Below are 18416 nucleotides of genomic sequence, written 5' to 3'. Positions count from 1 at the left end.
CTCCCATGGTAAATTTGGAACTGTCTTGCATATTCCCACTCCACCACCATGAATGGGGAGATCTCCCTTTTGTAAAAATCTCATTGATCCCGAACACTGTAATGCTGAGTGTGAGAAAGTTCCCTTGAGCCTTCCCACAAAACTAAAGCAGCTCCATGAAAGGAAGATTGAACTAGGAGGAGCACAGAGTGTGTGAGCAGTTTTCAGAATGCAGACCTCATTTTGTGAGCCCTTACCTCACTTAAAGCAGCTTGTCCAGTTTGAGGGAAACTAGTGAGGGAAAAGCTTTACCCTAGGGTAAGATATTCCTTGTAAAATCTGAGGATCAGTTTAATGCTGGGGAAACGTGTGTGTGTGTGTGTGTGTGTGTGTGTGTGTGTGTGTGTGTGTGTGTGTGTGTGTGTGTGTGTGAATCAAATTTATAATGGGAAGCTAATTTCAACATTAACTGGAGAGGGTCCATCTCTCTATCACATAGACACGGGGAGGATAGGGGGCACAGCTGGTTTTTCATCCAGACATGGAATGGCGCATTGCTGTTTATATAACGGTTTCCTCTAAAAGTAAAACAGCATGTTCTGTTTGTGTAAGGAGCTTAACATAAAGCAAACAAAAAAAGGAAATAAATTGATTCTGTGCCAATACATTTTCCAGCTCCTGTAAAGAAGGGGACTGATACAGTATATAGTGAAATCAGAAAAGCTAATAATGGTAAGTAAGCTAGTGAAAAATTAAACACATGAAGGAGGTTTGGAAGCATTTGTATCTAGATAGGTTAGAAGGTAAAGGGTATAGAAAAGAGACATTGAGGTCCTATGGACACATCCCACATAGCAGCTAAGAAAATTTAAGTGCTGATACATTTCATAGCATCTTCGTGATTTCCCCCAAAGTAATGATCTGTAGTGTGGTGAGATTAACAACTGGAACGTCTGCTCCATTAATCCATTCATGTTCTATCTGCCAAAAAGGGCTGCTTCGGATCTGAATCTGGATTTGAACTTGCCCCAAATTTGTGTGGGTTTGGGGTTTGTGTTCTGAATCTAGCTCGATTCCAATTGCTAAGATTGACCTTAGGTTTTTTTTGGAGGGGGGGGGGGGGTTGTTTTTTTTGAAGCCCACTCCTTTCTGTAGGCTTAAGAGCCCAAGCCCAACTTCAAAGTGCTGTGTACGCATGTATCATTTTAGACTGCTAGCACAAGCCCAAATCTGTCCTCCCAGGCTGGAATATACTTGTAGTGGCTCACTATTTCCCATACTGTAGAATATTATGTACTTTGGGGTATTTCTTCTGTTTTCCTGTCTTAATAATAGTTATTTTAAAAATATACATAACTCCCACACATCTGTATTGCAGCCTCCACTCTATCCTGCCCCTAAACCTAACAGCTTTGAAGCAATATTATCACACTTAATTTCTTTTTTAATATAATCAGATTCCCTCCAAATTGTGGACACTACCCACTTCCTCCTTGCAGATTCTGAGGTCAGCAAGGATCCTTCTCTGTACCTGGATCCCAGCAGGTATCTTACTGCTGGTGACTATCAACAGTTGCTCTGGCAGCACTGAAATTCCAGAGACACCTAGGTTAAGGGTGCTTCCTGCTAGCTTGTCAAACACCCTATCAGAGAGGATTTCCTTCCATCTCCTTTGTATTAGGAAATATCTGTTTGTAAATGTCAGGCTGTAGTCTGGCCAGTTTCTCTTTTTTTCTTGCCATGTGGCTTTTGTTGTGCATGTCACGTTTGTTTTTCTATTTTTCAGTTTTCATCTGGGATTGTCCTTCCCGCATACACAGTTTGCACTTCTATAGAACCTCCCCTCTGAGAATTTCAAAGTACTTCACAAATCTTACTTAATTCTATCATGTGAGACACAGTAGGTCAGTTTTATCTCCATTTTTCAGCTGAGTAAACAGAGAGATTGAGTAATTTGCTTAAGGTCACAAAGATGGACAATGGCAAAGCTGGGAATAGAGCCTAGGAGTTCTGATTCCCAGTTCATTGCTATAACCACTAGCCCACACTCCCTCTTTGCAGTCTTTCTTTTACCAAAAAGCAAAATAGCCTTTATACTAAAGAAGAGGTCAGTTACTTGGCAGAGAGAAGCCCTTGTAGCTTTGTAAGACAGCAGGTTTCAGGAGTCTGACCCAAAGCCCATTGAAGTCAGTGAAAAGATTCCCACTGAAGCATAGGCTTTGGATCAGGCCCTTAATGGAATGCAGAAACAGATTGTGTACTTCTTCTTTGTGCCAGGGTGGTGAAGCCAGAAGTATTATGCCTTTCATGATACCATTCCTTTTTCCCAGAGTGGAGAGAGCCGTATATACTGTACTGCAGAGACCTTTTGCAAGACCTAATTCGTCAGATCAAGTGTGTTTGAGAGGATTATTATTCAAGGCACTTACAACAAATACAGTTTTATAAGGCAGGAAGTCCAGCAAAATAAGATTCGATTGAAAGTCTGGGCTGAATTGGACAGATGATACGCAAGCACCCCCTTAATCTTACAATCCACCTGCTCTCTTATATATAACATTCTACAGTTTCAGTTATTTTTGGAAACTTAATAACAGCGTATTGTTCTAATCCCATTTGTTTTTCCTGACTGACACACAGGAAAAGTGTTTCAAATAGATAAGCGGGACATCACACAGGCGTGCAGTAGTTTTGGATGGCTACATTACATATTTAAACATAATATTTACTTTGTTTATGGCTAGGCTGCATGATAGCACTGTAGCAAAGCGTACAGACAGATGTGGCAGGGTTCAGAGTCCCTGTATAGCAGGGGCATCTTCAGCCATTCAAACTGATGAATGTTTTAGAGCCCAATCTTGCAAGATGCTGGGTGCCCCCTATGAGGTGCTGGGGACCCCCAACTTCCATTCACATCAATCGGTTTGATGCCAGTGAGGGATGGGTCTTCAGTCTAATACCTTACAGGAGCTGCCCAGCATTCTGCAGGATCAGACCCTTGACTGGCAAGAATAGATGAGCTCAGGGAAGCTGCTTTTAGAGTATGAGCCAGTGATGTCTGGTATGTGGGTGAACCAGCTGTGGTGTCCAGAATCAAATAGGCTAACCCGTCCTCTATGACCACGTAAAACAGAATTAGGGTGAAAAGGACCCAGAAACTTAATTAGACTCAGAACCTTGGAGCCCATCTCAAATTCATTGTCAAGTTCTCAAAATAAATTACCCCTATTCTCCTACCTCCACCCCCAACTAAAATCCTCTACTTAAAAAAAAAAGGGGGGGGGCGGGGAAAGCAGCTGAAATGTTTCCAGTGAGAGCTTATATTGGGTCCTCTTCTGCAGGAATCAGTGTTGTCTTGGGTTAGAGTGAGGGACTAGGAGTCAGGACATCTGAGTTATAGTCCTGTCCCTCCCATTGACCCATGTGTGACCTTGGGCAAGTCACTGGACCTGTCTGCTATTTCCCTGCATTACAGAGTGTTGGGAGGATACATTCATTGATACAGGCTATGAATACTTGGCTTAATTGGTATTCTCTCCATTTTACAGAGGATGTTGGGTGGACGAGCTCCGCCGTTACAGCAGTGTAGTGTAGACGCTTCCTACGTCGACACCCGTTGATAGGGTTTTTCGGTTAATGTTGTTAATCCATCTCTCGGAGAAGCAGTAGCTAGGTGGTCAGAAGAATTCTTCCATCGACCTAGCTGTGTCTACACAGAGGGTTAAGTCAACCTAACTACAGCGGTCACAGTGTGACACAGCTAGGTTGATCTAATTTTTAAGTGTAGACCAGGCTTAACTGTGGATCTTGTGACTGTTGGACTCTTTCCTCATTCATAAATTGGGGATAACACTCGCCTGCCTAATTGCTTTGGGGCATCGTGTGGATTAATGAGCTGATATTGGTCACATTGCTTTGAAGATGTTAAGTGTTATAGGTAGGGCCATACCAAACTCACAGTCCATTTTGCTCTATTTCATGGTCATAGGGTTTTAAAAATTGTAAATTGCATGATTTCAGATATTTAAATCTGAAATGTCAGTGTTGTAATTGTAGGGGTCCTGGCCCAAAAAGGAGTTGTGGGGGGATTACAAGGTTATTGTACCGGGGTTGCAGTACTCCTACCCTTAACTTCTGCGTTGTTGCCAGGTAGGGTGACCAGACAGCAAGTGTGAAAAATCGGGACGGGAGTGAGGGGTAATAGGAGCCTATATAAGAAAAAGACCCAAAAATCGGGACTGTCCCTATAAAATCGGGACATCTGGTCTCCCTATTTCCGGGAGCCCAGCAGCATGAAGAAGTAAGGATGGCATGGTATGGTACTGCCACCCTTACTTCTGTGGTGCTGCTGGCAGGCACCGCCTTCAGTGCTAGGTGCCTGGCCAACGGCTGCTGTTCTCTGGCCACCCAGCTCTGAAGGCAGCAACGCACAAGTAAGGGTGGCAATACCACAAACCCCCTATAATAACCTTGCAACCCCCCCCACAGCTCCCTTTTGGGTCAGGACCCCCAGTTTGAGAAACGCTGGTCTCTCCCTTGAACTCTGTATAGTGTAGGATGAAAGCACACAAAAGATCAGATTTCAGGGGGGAAGACCAGATTTCACGGTCCATGTTACATTTTTCATGGCCACGAGCTTGGTGGAGCTCTAGTGATATGGGTGCTAAATATTATATTATTACGCGATTCAAGGCCACTTCAGTGTTTTTAATCAGAGACAGCGGCTGTTACAGGGCTTCATGTATAATTTTGCCTTTCCAGAGAATTTATTATGACCAATAAGAATTTTGTAGTGTGAATGCCCTGTGGAGGAAGAAGTCGCATAGGGTGTCAGAGGTCACTAACTGTTGCTTTGTTGATACAATTTGATGTGATAACTGAGCCAAAGTCTGTATGGCTTTCACTTCTGACTGTGCTGGCACTAGTGCGCGCTGCAAGGCCCTCTCGGTGACTAGCACATCTTGACCTTCCAGCTCAGTGAACACAGGGAACCAGAGATCCTGCCTGTCCTGAGTCGTAAAGTGGCTGGGGTTCTGAATAGGGTTGCCCACGCTCCAGGATTGTCTTGGAGTCTCCAGGAATTAAAGATTGTCATGTGATGAATACATCCAACCAAAATTGGCAACCCTACTTCTGAACTTCACTGCCTCTTTTTCTCATTGCCAGTCAGTCCTCTGAGTATCTGAGCCTCCTTCTTTCCTCCTTGGTTGTCAGGGTTCTAGTCTTGTATTGCCTGCTCTTACCCCATTCCCATTCCCTCTTGTAAACACCATTATGAGGCTCTGACTTCACCTCCTCCAGTTTCTGTGCCCCAGCCTTGTTACTGTGCTGCTCTCCTAGTTCACACCAATATGCAATGTCAATGGCTACCTAGAGGGTTGGGTGTAGAGATGGGCCTGTTCTGCATTTCAAACCCCCAAACGTTTTTTTCTGGTTCACATCTGGGGTTTTGTAGAGGAAAGAGGCAGAGTGTGAAATTCAAATCTGTTCAGGCCTATCTTGGTTTAAAATCAAATAGCAGGAGACCTCAGTCTACTCAGCTGCACTCCGGATACAATCACCTGTATAGTACGGGAGCAATTTCAGTACATGGGTTTCTTTACTGAGGACTCTGCATTATCACATCGATGTCAAGCCCTGAAACAATGAATGGAAGCTGCTCTGCCCAGCAAAAGGTCCATCTGATTCCAAGCCACATGCCTGTAAAGATATGGCAAGATGGCATCAGAGCTTAGTTTAAAACTTTTATTTTTTTAATGCATCACATTTTTTTCTCAAGCACGTAGGTGTCTACTTTAAGGCTTTATGGAAAACATGGAAGCTTTAAGTCTCAAACAACCAAATCCTAAATCAATTGCTTTTCTGACCTCTCAGGATGCCACCTGTATTAGTGCTTCTGATACTGCAACTTCACTCTGACAAGGAGCCTCTGTCAGGACAGCTCTTGATGAAGGTCGTCAAAATACTCCTTGCTCCAAATGCACTTTGGAAAGGGATGTTTTTTGGGGGAGTGGAGTTTTGTATCCATCTCAGTCCCACAGCAACCACTCAGTGTTCAGAGACCTTCCTAAGCTTTTAAGGACACACTATTTCCCACAAAGTGTATTAGTGAATTCCTGCTTGTTCAGTGTATTTGCTCTAAGGGTCTGGTCCAACATCCATTTATGTCTATGGGAAGGTTTTCAATGACTTTGGTTGGGCATTGGATGGATCCACCCATCCATCCATCCTCTGTGGCATCACAGAGCTGATTGTGATTCATTACTGTGTGGTTCCTGGACTGCTCTCTATTTTTAATCCCTCTTTGGGAAAAGGGAAATCTAGCAAACAAAATACATAGCTAAACCCAGGTCTGCTTATACTGGAAAAACGAATCAGTAACTGAGAGGCAGTTGCAGCGGCGAGACAGGAAGTTTTAAGAATCCTATTGCAACCAACAATACACTGTGGAAAAACAAATATTCCCCAGTGGAAAGAGGCATGAGAAATCCCTACTGCATTGAGTGGTTTGAAACAAGCTATTAGAAATTGGCCCCGGTAATCAGGAAATCTGCTCTACCATTTTTGTGCTGCCAGGCCCCAGATGTCATACCTCTGTATTCAGCTGGGAAAATATTCACTGGAGTGGTGAAAAATCTTTATCAGCAAAACAAGACACCAAAGGAAACTCACCTGGTTTGGGGCTTCATTGCAAATTGCAAAACTCGGTCCCGTTGGCCAAATTTTTAGCCAACCTGGAAGAGGTGGAAACCATAAGCCCTGTGGTGACTTTTTTTTTTTTTTTATAAACTAAATCTGAGCTCACAACAATACCCCCCAGAGCCAACAGCATTTACCTAATCTGGGGTATTCAAGATCCAGCTTTGGGTCAAAATCTTCTGTCTAGCCTCTCTTCCCCAGTAATGTGTGCAGGGCCAGCTCCAGGCACCAGCCCACCAAGCTTGTGCTTGGGGCGGCACCTGGAGGGGGGCGGCGCGGCGCTCCGGCCGCCGGGGAGAGCAGGGCCACGGCCGGGCTTGCCGCCCTCCCCCCGGCGCTCTGGCCGCCCTCCCCCCCGCCGCCCTCTCACCGCCCTGCCCCCGGCGCTCTGGCCGCCGGGGGGAGAGCGGAGCCCCGGGTGGGGCTCGCCGCCCTCCTCCCAGGGCTCCGGCCGCCCTCCCCCCGGCCGCCGGGGGGAGAGCGGAGCCCCGGCTGGGGCTCGCCGCCCTCCTCCCAGGGCTCCGGCCGCCCTCCCCCCGGCCGCCGGGGCGGCAAAAAAGCCAGAGCCGGCCCTGAATGTGTGAACGGAAACCTGGAGCTGAACAGTTCTCAATTGTGGGGTATGCAAAGTTCAAAGCTGGACCCAAATTTTGTACTGTGGGCATGCTTCTAATTTTCAGCCGAAGTGAGTTCAATCCTTGAGGGGGCCACTTAGGGATCTGGGGCAAAAATCAGAACTTGGTCTTGCTAGTGAAGGCAGGGGGCTGGACTCGATGACCTTTCGAGGTCCCTTCCAGTTCTATGAGATAGGTATATCTCCATATATTTAACCAGGCAAAGCTTGTGGTTTCAGCCCCATCTGCGTATGCATGGAGTTTCTGGGTTGAGCTGAACCCCAAATTTAAGGCAAAATATGTGTGTACCCGGGTGTAATGGCATCCTTGGGGCTATACAATCTGTGCTATGGAGCTACTGCAGGCTTCTCTTGCTTTAGCTGAGATCACTCTTTAGCCCCCCTCTTCTCTATACTCTCAATCAATCCATCACGGACACATGACTGAGTTTAAACAGTGCCTCTGACTGGTTGGTATATATTTATGAGACTTGCAAATCTCTCTCTACGTGTGAATGGGCCTGTATGCTCCCAAATACCCAGCAGCTATATTTGGAAACATATGGCAAAGCCTAACGGGGCTGGCATTCATGCTATGTGGCAAATTCAGTATTTGTTTCCATCATGCAAATGTATTATTTGAGCCTAATACACTACTGAGAAAAAAACAAGAACTTTTGAGTCCCTCAGTAACTCATACATGTATGCTACCTCTTTAATACTTGGCAAATATCTCCGCAGTCACAGGAATTGTAACTTCAGGTCATTTATTCCCTGGTGCCCATAACAGAACCCATTGCCGCTGCTCTGGAAGAAAACTGGCAACTCTACTTATATGTGATCAGAACGCAGAATGTCTCTGCATCTTTTCCTGCCTCCTTTAATAGGAGTAAACGCTGTTTCCTTCGAAAACACCAGTATTTCCCAACGTAACAATAAAATCCAGTTTGGTTTAGATAAATAAATCACTGTAAATGTATTTAAAGGTTACAATAAGGAAAAAAAGTTTTGTAAAATATTAATGACCTGATGGCTTCTGCAAAAAGCACCACCTAGGCAGCCCTAAACTTTAAGTACAGAATATTTGTGTTTACCTGGTTCACAACTTTGCAGAAATCACTTAAACCTCTAACAGCTAAAGTGGTGTCCCTCGGACCACAAACGCAGTGTGTGACATTCCCCTGGCAGGAGCAATGGTGTTTACCTAGAAACCCAATTAGTTATTGGCCACATGCCTTTTGATCTTGGGTGACACAGTTACAAGACGATGGGTGATCTGTTGTTGTCACATAGGACAAAGTAGCTTTGGATTAGCAAACATCTGTCCATTTGAAGTTTGGGAAATATGTAAAATTTATAATTTCCTCCTTTGGGATCGCACAATACACAGTGACTGAGGCTTTGCATGCATTCTCCTTAATAAGCTGTTTCATAAATAATATAGTTAGTTTTTGTCCACTTCAAGTTCAACTTTGATCTAGCAGTGGGTAAATGGCATTATTGTTTTGAGCTGTATCTACTTCCAGCAATCCAGCTTTTGCATATTTTCCAAAAAGCTTTTCTTTTGCTCCTCTCAGACGGGATAAGACTATTAGGTCCAATGTTATATTGAAGTCAATGGAGTTGCACTGGCATAAAAACAATGTGACTGAGCGCAGACTCAGATTCCTGAGCTCCATTGGTAGGATTAAAGACACCAAGCAACACTTTCTTTAGGCAGAACTCCTGGAATGTAAATGAACAGTTAAATAAGACAGTCATAATTCTAATGTAATAAAAATGCTGAAAATAGAAATCTTATGTACATCTACTTAGCTAAAAAGGGACTCAACTGGTCACAACAATGTGACTGGCATAGCCATGAAACTGTGAGGGGAATTATTTATCATGGTACAAGAACATACAACTTTGAGTAACAGGATGAACTGAACAAAGGTGAATTTATATTGGATGTCAAAGAAAACATCTTCAGAATGAGATCTACTAAACTGTTCACTAGTCATAGCCACCATCTTTTTGTATTTGCCTAGTGTCTTTCATTCAAGGACCTCCATGGGCTTTTTGAACTTGAATTAATTAAGCATCACACCCTGTGGAGTAGGTTAAGATTATTATATGCAATTTTAAAAATGGGTAAACTGCGCAAAAGGGAGGTTAAGTGACTTGTCCAAATTCACACAGCAAATTTGCGCCAGAGCCAGGATTAATGCAAAGTCCTGACCCCAATCCCTTGCTCTATGTACTGTACTAGTCCACTTTGCTTGCCCTGGCCATTCCTCAGTGAACCTCATTGTGCCAAAAAGCATTCACTGGAATTGAACACTAGTGTGTATCTCCTGTGCAACAAGGATCAGTAGATCACACAAACATAGTACTTTAACCAAGTCTGATAACCCCATCTAAAAGAAAGATCAGAGTCACTCTTCTAACCTCGCTACATACCCACTTTTTAGAACATTTCCTTACCAACACAAAAGTGTTGTGTGTTTTTTTTTTTCAGATGGCAATAGTTAAATCCATAAACACAAAGAGCCTGATCCAAAGCCCACTGAAGTTGAGTGGAAAGTCGCCCGTTGCCTTCGGGGGGCTTTGGACCAGGCTAAATAATCTTTTTATTAATTAAATCTTGGGTACCTTTGGGGGATCTCCTTTTTCTTTGGCATTTGTACCCTTCTCAGGATTCTCTGACCACTTCCCTCCCTGGCACTAGGGTCACTGAATCTTGAATGGTCCTTTGAAATATGTGTTAACTACTTATGCTAAACAATCTGTTTCATCTTGTATTTAGCTGTGACACTCTGAGTTTCCCAGGTCTGAAGAAGAGCTCTGTGTAAACTCAAAAGCTTCTCTCTCTCTCTCTCACCAACAGAAGTTGGTCCCATAAAAGATATTACCTCACCCAGCCTGTATCAGAAAAACCATCTAGGAGTGGGAAGTAAAGCATATCACCCATGATAACTTGCCGCTAAAAGGAAGTTTCTGTCATGTGCAACAGCTGCTTGTATTCTCAGGAGGGAATGTTTTGTCACTCAGACAGACTTCTGCCTTTTTGAGTCCCCACATGGAGCAGGTGTGGGGGAGTAACTTCCACCAAACCAGTCACAACTTGATGCTTAGCCAAGCAGTTCAACAGGAGCTACAGGTCTATTGAAGTCAGCCTTTGAAATCATTGAGACTTCTCTTGTACTTAAATTAAACACATACTTAGGTGCTTTGCTGGACTGGGGATCTTCACTTTCTAACTTCCCAGCTAGCTGGTTTATGTCACTGCAAAATTACCAAGTGCAATGCAAGAAAATTTAACCCTGAATTCTCATTTATTTGTATGTAAAGCTGATCCCTTTGAAATGTGCCATTCAATTTTTAAACTATATTTTATTTTGCAGATTCTGGGGAAAACAGACACTCTGTAAGTATACATTTTATTTGAGGAATAAGAGATTGGGAAATTAGATTAGGATAACTGTTAGATCAGTGAAATAGCATTGAAGGGTTATTATATTTTTGTATTGTTCACAATACGTTGGAAATGTACTGCTTAGCACTTTCATTTATATCCTTATTGGCCAGGTTTTCTCTGATATATTTATATAGCAGTGAGCACTAAAAGTCATATGAAATAACTGGTATTTGAGAAAGCCACTATAAAGCACAGTAGGTCCATGATGACTCTTCAATAGGGGAGTTTACACATTAAAATACACAACTGTGCAGATTTGGCTTGATTGCAGGGGTGTGCGCTCTGACACAGCAGAGCCAAGCTTGGGAATGTCCTCAGACTTCCACTGGGCTGATGTATTCAAGAGCATGTTGGGTGCTGAATCACTTGAGGATGGATATGAGGGCTTGCTGGGCTGGCCAGTCTATGGAGTAATAGCGTCAGTGTCAAGTGGGAAAAGAGGCGAATGAAGAAAGGGTGTTTAGAACCTTAGCTGGAAAAACTACAGCGGGGCTAGCACCAACTGAGTCGCCTTCCCAAGGAGTGTGCAAGCACATGCACACACATACACTGGGAGATTTTTACCATTTGCAGATGTGATTTCCTTCTTAAGGTGTAGAGCGAGGTGATTTCCTGACTGTGACTATTGGCTTGAGCAGAAGCTTGCATTCAACTCTGTCTGTGCTCCTGACCTGTGCTATGTAGCACCTTCAACCAGGATATTAGAAGACGGGCCGACTGGCAGGATTGTTGGTTGAGACTGTGACATTCTAAACAAATATTAATGGAAAGCAAATGCTGACGTTATTACGATCATCCAATCAGGGAACCGGAGCAACGCCATGTGATGTAAGAGCCCAGCCAAACTAACCATCGCAGCTCAAATTCCATGGACAATCTACCAGTCAAGAAATGATACGGTGAATAGCTTTGAACACCAAACTAATCAGAGGAAAAGCCAATTTGTGGAGAGAACGAGTGGCTAAATGCCTCAAATGAATGATCACTTGGCTCTGCTGAAATGCAAAAGACAAAGAACAAGCACTCCAGAAATAACGACATTAACGTTATTTATCAAATACTTTCCGACTATATCCCCAGGGTGCTGTTCAGTAATATCATGGTTATTAATTATTATTACTAGTGCTGTTGTGCTAGCACCCAAAATGGGCCGGGCACTGGGTAAACATACAGGAAGAGACAGTCCCTGCCCTGATATATTTATAATCTTATTTTTAAAAAATAATTGAGAAGCACACAATGGAAACCATACTATGATAAAATCTGCCCTCATAAGACTAAAGAGAGTAAGAGAAAGAGAGGAGGATCCTATCCAGAGGCTAAACTCTGAGGTCTTTTGCTCAGTCCTTACTCCGGCAAAACCCCCATTATAGTCCTCTAGGATTTGATTTCAAGAACAGGGAGTTTTCAAAGGTAACTCTTGAAAAAGAAAAGGAGGGAGGAACTGCCACATGTTGAGGGAGACTGCAGAGGCCCAGCTGCCTCCTGATCTTAGACAAGATGGTTGGATCCCTAAAAGGCAGCTGGTAGAGCACAGATACCTGTTGGATGGAGGCGGTCTCAGTGGTAGGCAGGGCCAGCCCCAGGCTCAGAGTTCCTTGGTTCCCTGAGCAGAAGCCTGCAGAAGAGGAATGTGCATGTACGTATAAGATCCCTCCCAAAAAACAGGGCGGGACGCGGGAGTGTATTTTTCCTGCCACTTATTTTATATGACTCTGGATCATTTGCTTAAAAAAAACAACTGTAGCAAATAAGAGACTTGTAAATAACAATCACAGTAGCACTCTCTACGACAGCTAACAATACACATTCATGCCTGGTCTACACTACAGAGTTAGGTCGTCATAAGCTGCCTTACGTCAACCTAACTCTGTAAGCGTCTACACTAAAATGTAGCTCCCACTGATGTAACCCACCCGCTACACTGACTTAATAACTTCACCTCCAGGAGAGGCGTAGCTCTTCGGTCGATGTAGTTAGGTTGACGCAGTATTAGTGTAGACACTGCGTTGTTTACATTGACTGTTTGTTGCCTTTCAGAAGCTGTCCCACAATGCACCACACTGACAGTTAACTCTGTGCAAGTGCTCCTGGTGAGGACATGCACTGCCGACATAAGGAGCGTAGGCCAGACATGTAAAAGCGATTTAATTACTGCAGTGGCTGTATGTCGCTATAACTTAAGTTGACTTAATTTTGTAGTATAGACTTGCTCTCAGGCTCTGAAAGGCATGGCCCTCCACCCTCCATCAGCATTCAAGTCCACATGGGCTACAAAAGAAAACTTCTGTATTGTTTACAGTCCATTGGCAGAGCATTGAAGGTCACGGAGTGTGTTGCAATAAACAGGCAGATTTTTACAGGCAAATGGGGTTTATTTCTCATTGTCATTTAAAGGTTTGGGGTTTTACTTTGCTCTCTATCTTCTAAAAATAAATCAAGCCTAGTTCTCCTCCCAGTTGCAAGGATGCAACCTCATGGCATCACAGAGGAGATTTTTTTTTAAATCTGTGCCTGGGATAAGGGCTCAGTATACACAGGAGAAGGTGGAGAGAAGTCACTGCAGCAAACAGCTGGTGTGAACCTGAATGGGAGGCATTGTGCTTTCTCAGTGCTCTGGATTGCCTGTTGGAGCCAAGCCTACATATCTTCTGCACCCTTTGACTTCAGTGAGAGGTTCTGGGCATGCAGCATTGGGGCCTTTGTTTGCACCCTTATCCATAACTGCTACATAAAGCAGAGTTCCACATACACTCCAGCTGCTAACATGAACTGAGCCCTTGCTGTATAGAACTTACACAGGTATTTCCCAATGCTTGTAAGGTATAGAGTAAGTGTGAGCCAGGGGACAGTCAGTCCTCCTGGGTTCTGTGTCCAGCTCTGTCATTGACTTGTTTGGCCTTGACCCAATCACTCATCACTATTTGACAGTTGGGCAAAAGGAATTTAATATCTCCCTCACGAGAGTGCTGAGTGGCTTCATTAATTCATGTTTGCAAAGCACTCTGAGATCTTGGATGAAAGGTGCTATCGATGTGCCATCATTATGATAATTGATAATTTTGATAACTTTTTTCTATTACCAAAATTGAGTCTAGAAGCCATTATCTGGAGCCATATTGAGGCTGCTTTGGTTCTTGAATGGGATGCAGTGAAAACACCTCAGCACCCTATGTAAATAATTTTGGCTTTAATTAATTGGGCCCTGACATTTTACCATCTCCTGACAAGCTGAGAGGAGTTGGATTTAGGGCTGCCTTTTCCTTGCTCGCACAAATCCCTGTTCGCATCTGGAAAGGAGTAATAAGATCCCCTGTAAAATTCAACAGACGGTCGCAAACATTTTTAGTTTCTCATCAATATACAAAAGAAAAACCTGCTTTGGAACAAGCTGTGCATGTTACCTGAGTTTTCCCCAGCAATATGCCCTTGGGGTTCACATTGACAGCACATAGATGTGCAGGATCAGGATGTACATGTGCCACTAAACTTAAACCCTGAGGGTGAGCACGATACTTCCCAGGAAATGGCACTTGCACAACACACAGGCATCCCCTAGAAACTCTGACATAACATTATCGGACAGGAAACACCTCGCTAGGCATCCCTGTTGCAGTTAAATACTGTAACTTCTCCTGATTAAATAGCTATTTGAATCACCAGGGCTTGTGCCAACGGGGCCCAGTTCTGCTTGCAGGGCCATCTCTGGATAAAAAGCAGCATCAGGCCTTGGTTCTTTTGCCTGCTGAGCAGGAGCAATCCAAAGTGTTTCTTTCTCTTCTCCACATAAATGAGCCACAGTGGGGATCAGAAAGTGAATTTCCTCGGGTTTTTTTTTCTTTCTTTCTTTCTTCTTCTCAACATTGCTCAGGCAACATAAAAGTGCAGAGAGAAAAGAGACGGAGAGACTCTGGCCGTGCCTTTTCTCCTCATTTTATTGAAGTACTTTACTTCTGTAGCTTATTTTCCTGCAGCACTATGCTCTGCAATGCCTCACAGGGAGAGTCCGACTGAGGGGAGTTGCTGACCCTGCCTATCAAAGCGAAAAGAGTCCTAATAACCTGATCAAGTGGCTTAACCTTCCTCTACAGGCAGTTTTCTACTTTAGAGGTCTGGAGAAGAGCTTGGGGGAGGTGGAAGACCTCTCTGCAGGGGAGACTGGCCCTGCTGCTGCTCTTGCTGCCCCTGATCTGTGGATAGAGGCCTTTGGTCTCCAGGCCTGACACTGTGGCATCCTAATCAAAGGGAACATGTTCAGGAAAGAACGTTATGCCCAGGTAGCAGGTTTCCTGGCTATAGCTACATGTCAGAGTGTAGGTCTTGAAGACTCATGATTTGACATTTTCATGGAGAGAACATGACACAGTGGGGATTTTTGTGGCAATACACCATACAAATGTATTGGGGGGGACAGAAGGGAGTAAGGACTGTGGGACCGAACCCCTATTTGGAGTCTGGGTTTCAGAGGTGGGAGCACATGCCTTCCTTTTGACTTCAGCGACAGTTGTGGGTGCTTGAAATCTGATCCTTAGTGTCTGCTTCTTACTCCAAATTCAAGTAATGCTCTCCCACCTCGCTTCTAATAAACCTATTAAATTATGATGTTCTGCGTTAATGGTGAGGAAGTCATAAGGCAAAGCCAAGAATTGCTGCGTTGAAGAAAAAAATGAAGAAAACAGCTTTATAATGAGCTCTCACACCTCCATTACTCCAACCCCAACCCATAAGAAGTTGTGTCACTGTCAGAATAAGTCTAATCCAGCATGAAAACAATGAAGAACTTTGCTCCCTCCATGCTGTGTGAGGCCATGATAAAAGTAAGCCCAGTGCTTTAATAAATGCCACACATTGACAACAAAGGGTTACATTTCACAGATTCACAGTAAGGGTTTGATCCCATTTAAGTCAATGAGGGTGATATGTTCGACAAATCCAGTCAAAGCCTGAATTATTTAAATGGGTTAAAATCAAATTGCAGTCCAAGTTCTGATTAGAGAGGGGCACAGACCAAAGTAACCTGGGCCTCAACACATTGGACTTGAGGGATATTCAGAACTAGATCCAAACTCTGGGCTTGTGGCCTCTTCTCTTTTTCTTGTCTGCTACAGGATTTTAGATCTTAAGTTCCATCCATAGGAAGCGTTTGCAAAAGAAACGGGTGTCTTTGAATTATTTTTTACCTAAAATCAGCTTGGAAGTGTCTGGAGTAAATTAATTGAATTACTCAGAGAGGAACTGGGAGGAGGTTTCCTTCCTGGAATCAGAGCTGGCAATCTTTCTAAGTTATTTAATGGTCTTAGTTTCTGAAAACATATTGAAGGAAATATCTTAACAATGAGATAGCCACTTCGCCAAATACTAATTTGGTATTGTGTTGGATTTGCTGCAGCCATACATTCTGACTTCATATTCTCCCCTGTCATTTTTACTTGTTTGTTTGTTTTATTTTGTCCTGGTGGTGAACGTGGACTGATTAGCATCACTTAGGACACGCTGTACTTTCAGGTGTACATTTGTACTAATACAAAATGTACCATCCTGGAGACAAAAGTCTCCAATTCTCCACCCACTTGCAGAACTGAAAATCTAGCCACTTATTTATTAGTCAGTGCCCAAACATAGATTTAAGTGTTTAACTATAGGCAAGCAGTTTGAAAATGTTAGCCTAAATATCACTGTGTCTTAGTTTCCTCTCCGTACCATGGAGATGTTAAATGACTTTAGAGAGGAGACATGATGATTGTTTAGCTTATTGTGCAGCTCTTGGAAAGAGTTGTTGTTATATTTCATCTCTTTATGCAATTTCATTGATCCAAGAGTTTTTTTTTAATTTATGCTTATTAGCTTTTTTCCCCCTCCTCATTGCCAATAGAGAATAGAAGGTTCTCCTGATGCCACTTAAAAGATTCATCGGAAACATCAACTGCTGGGAGACAAAAACAAGATGCGAGATGATGTGCCTGTTTCAAAAGCTCTATGGCACTTATTTATGAACCTGCCAGCCTCCTCTCTTCAATGTTCGTTTCCTCAGGGTGAACAACAGGGACATTCCTAAAGCATGTAATTAAAAAAAATTACGAATAAAGTTTCGAATGGGAAAGTGCCTATGGAACCCAATGCCATGTCCCCCACATGGTTCATTTCTCTCACTAAAAGAGTTTTGTTTCTCTATCCTCCATTTCATCCTGCTCTGGGGAGGTGGGAGTATAGAGTAAGAGTACATTCTGGGCTTTTTAAAAACTTAATAACTGTACAGCGATTCAGAACTTTACTACATTAAATAATGCCTACATTATTAGAGACACAAATATTCCTTGTTCTTTGTTAAATCACTTCTTGTATCTAAAAGTTTCACTGCTCATTGAGCTGGTTGGCATATTGGTTCTCTCTTGAAAGAATGACTGCACATCACAGTCCAGATTAGACAAAATATAGATCACAGATGTTGGGTCATCAGATTTGGACCTGAAGCTAAACCCTTATCCAAATCCCATCCCCAAACTTTAATGAAGTGCAGAAGCTTATTTGGGTCCAGATTGTAACCTCATACCTGGCCCTACCTTATCTCTACAATATGCCAAACCAACACCTTGATTCCTTGCTTTTGAAGATTGGCACTACATCCAGATCCCACTAAGGTAGCTGTTCCCTGTTTCAACAATGGGTTCAAACAAAGCCCTGGATGCAAATACTCCAGAACTTTGGAGAAGTTTGGATCCAGATCAGAACTTTGCAGTTCATGCTAATCTCAGGTTTATTGATGCCAAGAAAATACAAACAAACAAAAACCCCAAACAGAGATTTTCTTTTTCAAACTGTAAAGTGGGTCCCAATCCTGCAATCTGTTCCCATGTATCACTGCAGATTCAATTGCAGGATCAGGGACATAGATAAGAAGGCTCTTGTATTAAATGACAAATAGCATTTAAAATAATTAAATCAACAAGGATCTAAGTCATTCTTACAAAGAGATGACATATGGATTCATATATATATATATATATATTTACTGCTTTAAACTCTTTATCAAAGGCTCTGGAACAGAAAAGATATATATCTCCTTTGAAAGCAAAGGATTTTTTTTGCCCCCCTCCCACCAAGCTTAAACTGTTCAGTTTCTTACTAATATCTTTTTAATTTATTTTTCCCTAGGAAAAGGTTGCTTGTATCATAAAACATTTAAACCTTTCACAAACAACAACGGGCTTTGTAGCACATCTCTGTTGGCAAATATACATTCAAGCATCCCACAAACCCTCCCACCCCCCAAAAAATTCCTCAAATGTTATTACAGTGAATTTGGAAAAGGTATTTTAATAAAGAAATCTTTGAACTTAACTTTGCATCCTTGGATGTTTTTCTTATCAGCAAATCACAAGTGGCTGTGTGGACGGGTTATTATTAATGGTAAACTGTGGGGATATCAATGAACAGAGCATGTCACAGAACGTGGGGGAAAGCATGGACTCTGCCCAAACTCTGTCAACTTGAAATAGCTGAACCTGTTGTCATGAACCAGATTAATCTCAAACAAGTGTGTCCACACCAGCCATGCTGAATCACTTTAAGAACCATTGCAGGCTTGCCCCACATTCACATTAGTGCTGCTCAAAACCACTTCAGTTAAAAGGCCCTCCAGAAATCTATCCTACAGTCCCAGGCATG

The 18416-nt window shown here is 43.0% G+C and overlaps 1 protein-coding gene across 1 annotated transcript in view; it reads left to right on the top strand.

Moving 5' to 3' along the window:
- Nucleotides 1-18416, top strand: part of PECAM1 (platelet and endothelial cell adhesion molecule 1) — a 76575-nt gene that overhangs the window by 37330 nt on the left and 20829 nt on the right. The window contains exons 14-15 of the mRNA XM_065415330.1: nt 655-711; nt 10678-10700. Of these exons, the coding sequence (XP_065271402.1) occupies nt 655-711; nt 10678-10700 (80 nt within the window). The remainder of the gene's footprint in view (nt 1-654; nt 712-10677; nt 10701-18416) is intronic.

This window comes from Emys orbicularis, chromosome 13 (assembly GCF_028017835.1).
Source record: "Emys orbicularis isolate rEmyOrb1 chromosome 13, rEmyOrb1.hap1, whole genome shotgun sequence".
Taxonomy (NCBI): domain Eukaryota; kingdom Metazoa; phylum Chordata; order Testudines; family Emydidae; genus Emys; species Emys orbicularis.
Note: the sequence above shows the minus strand (reverse complement) of the source record. Positions and strands in the feature narration are given on the sequence as shown.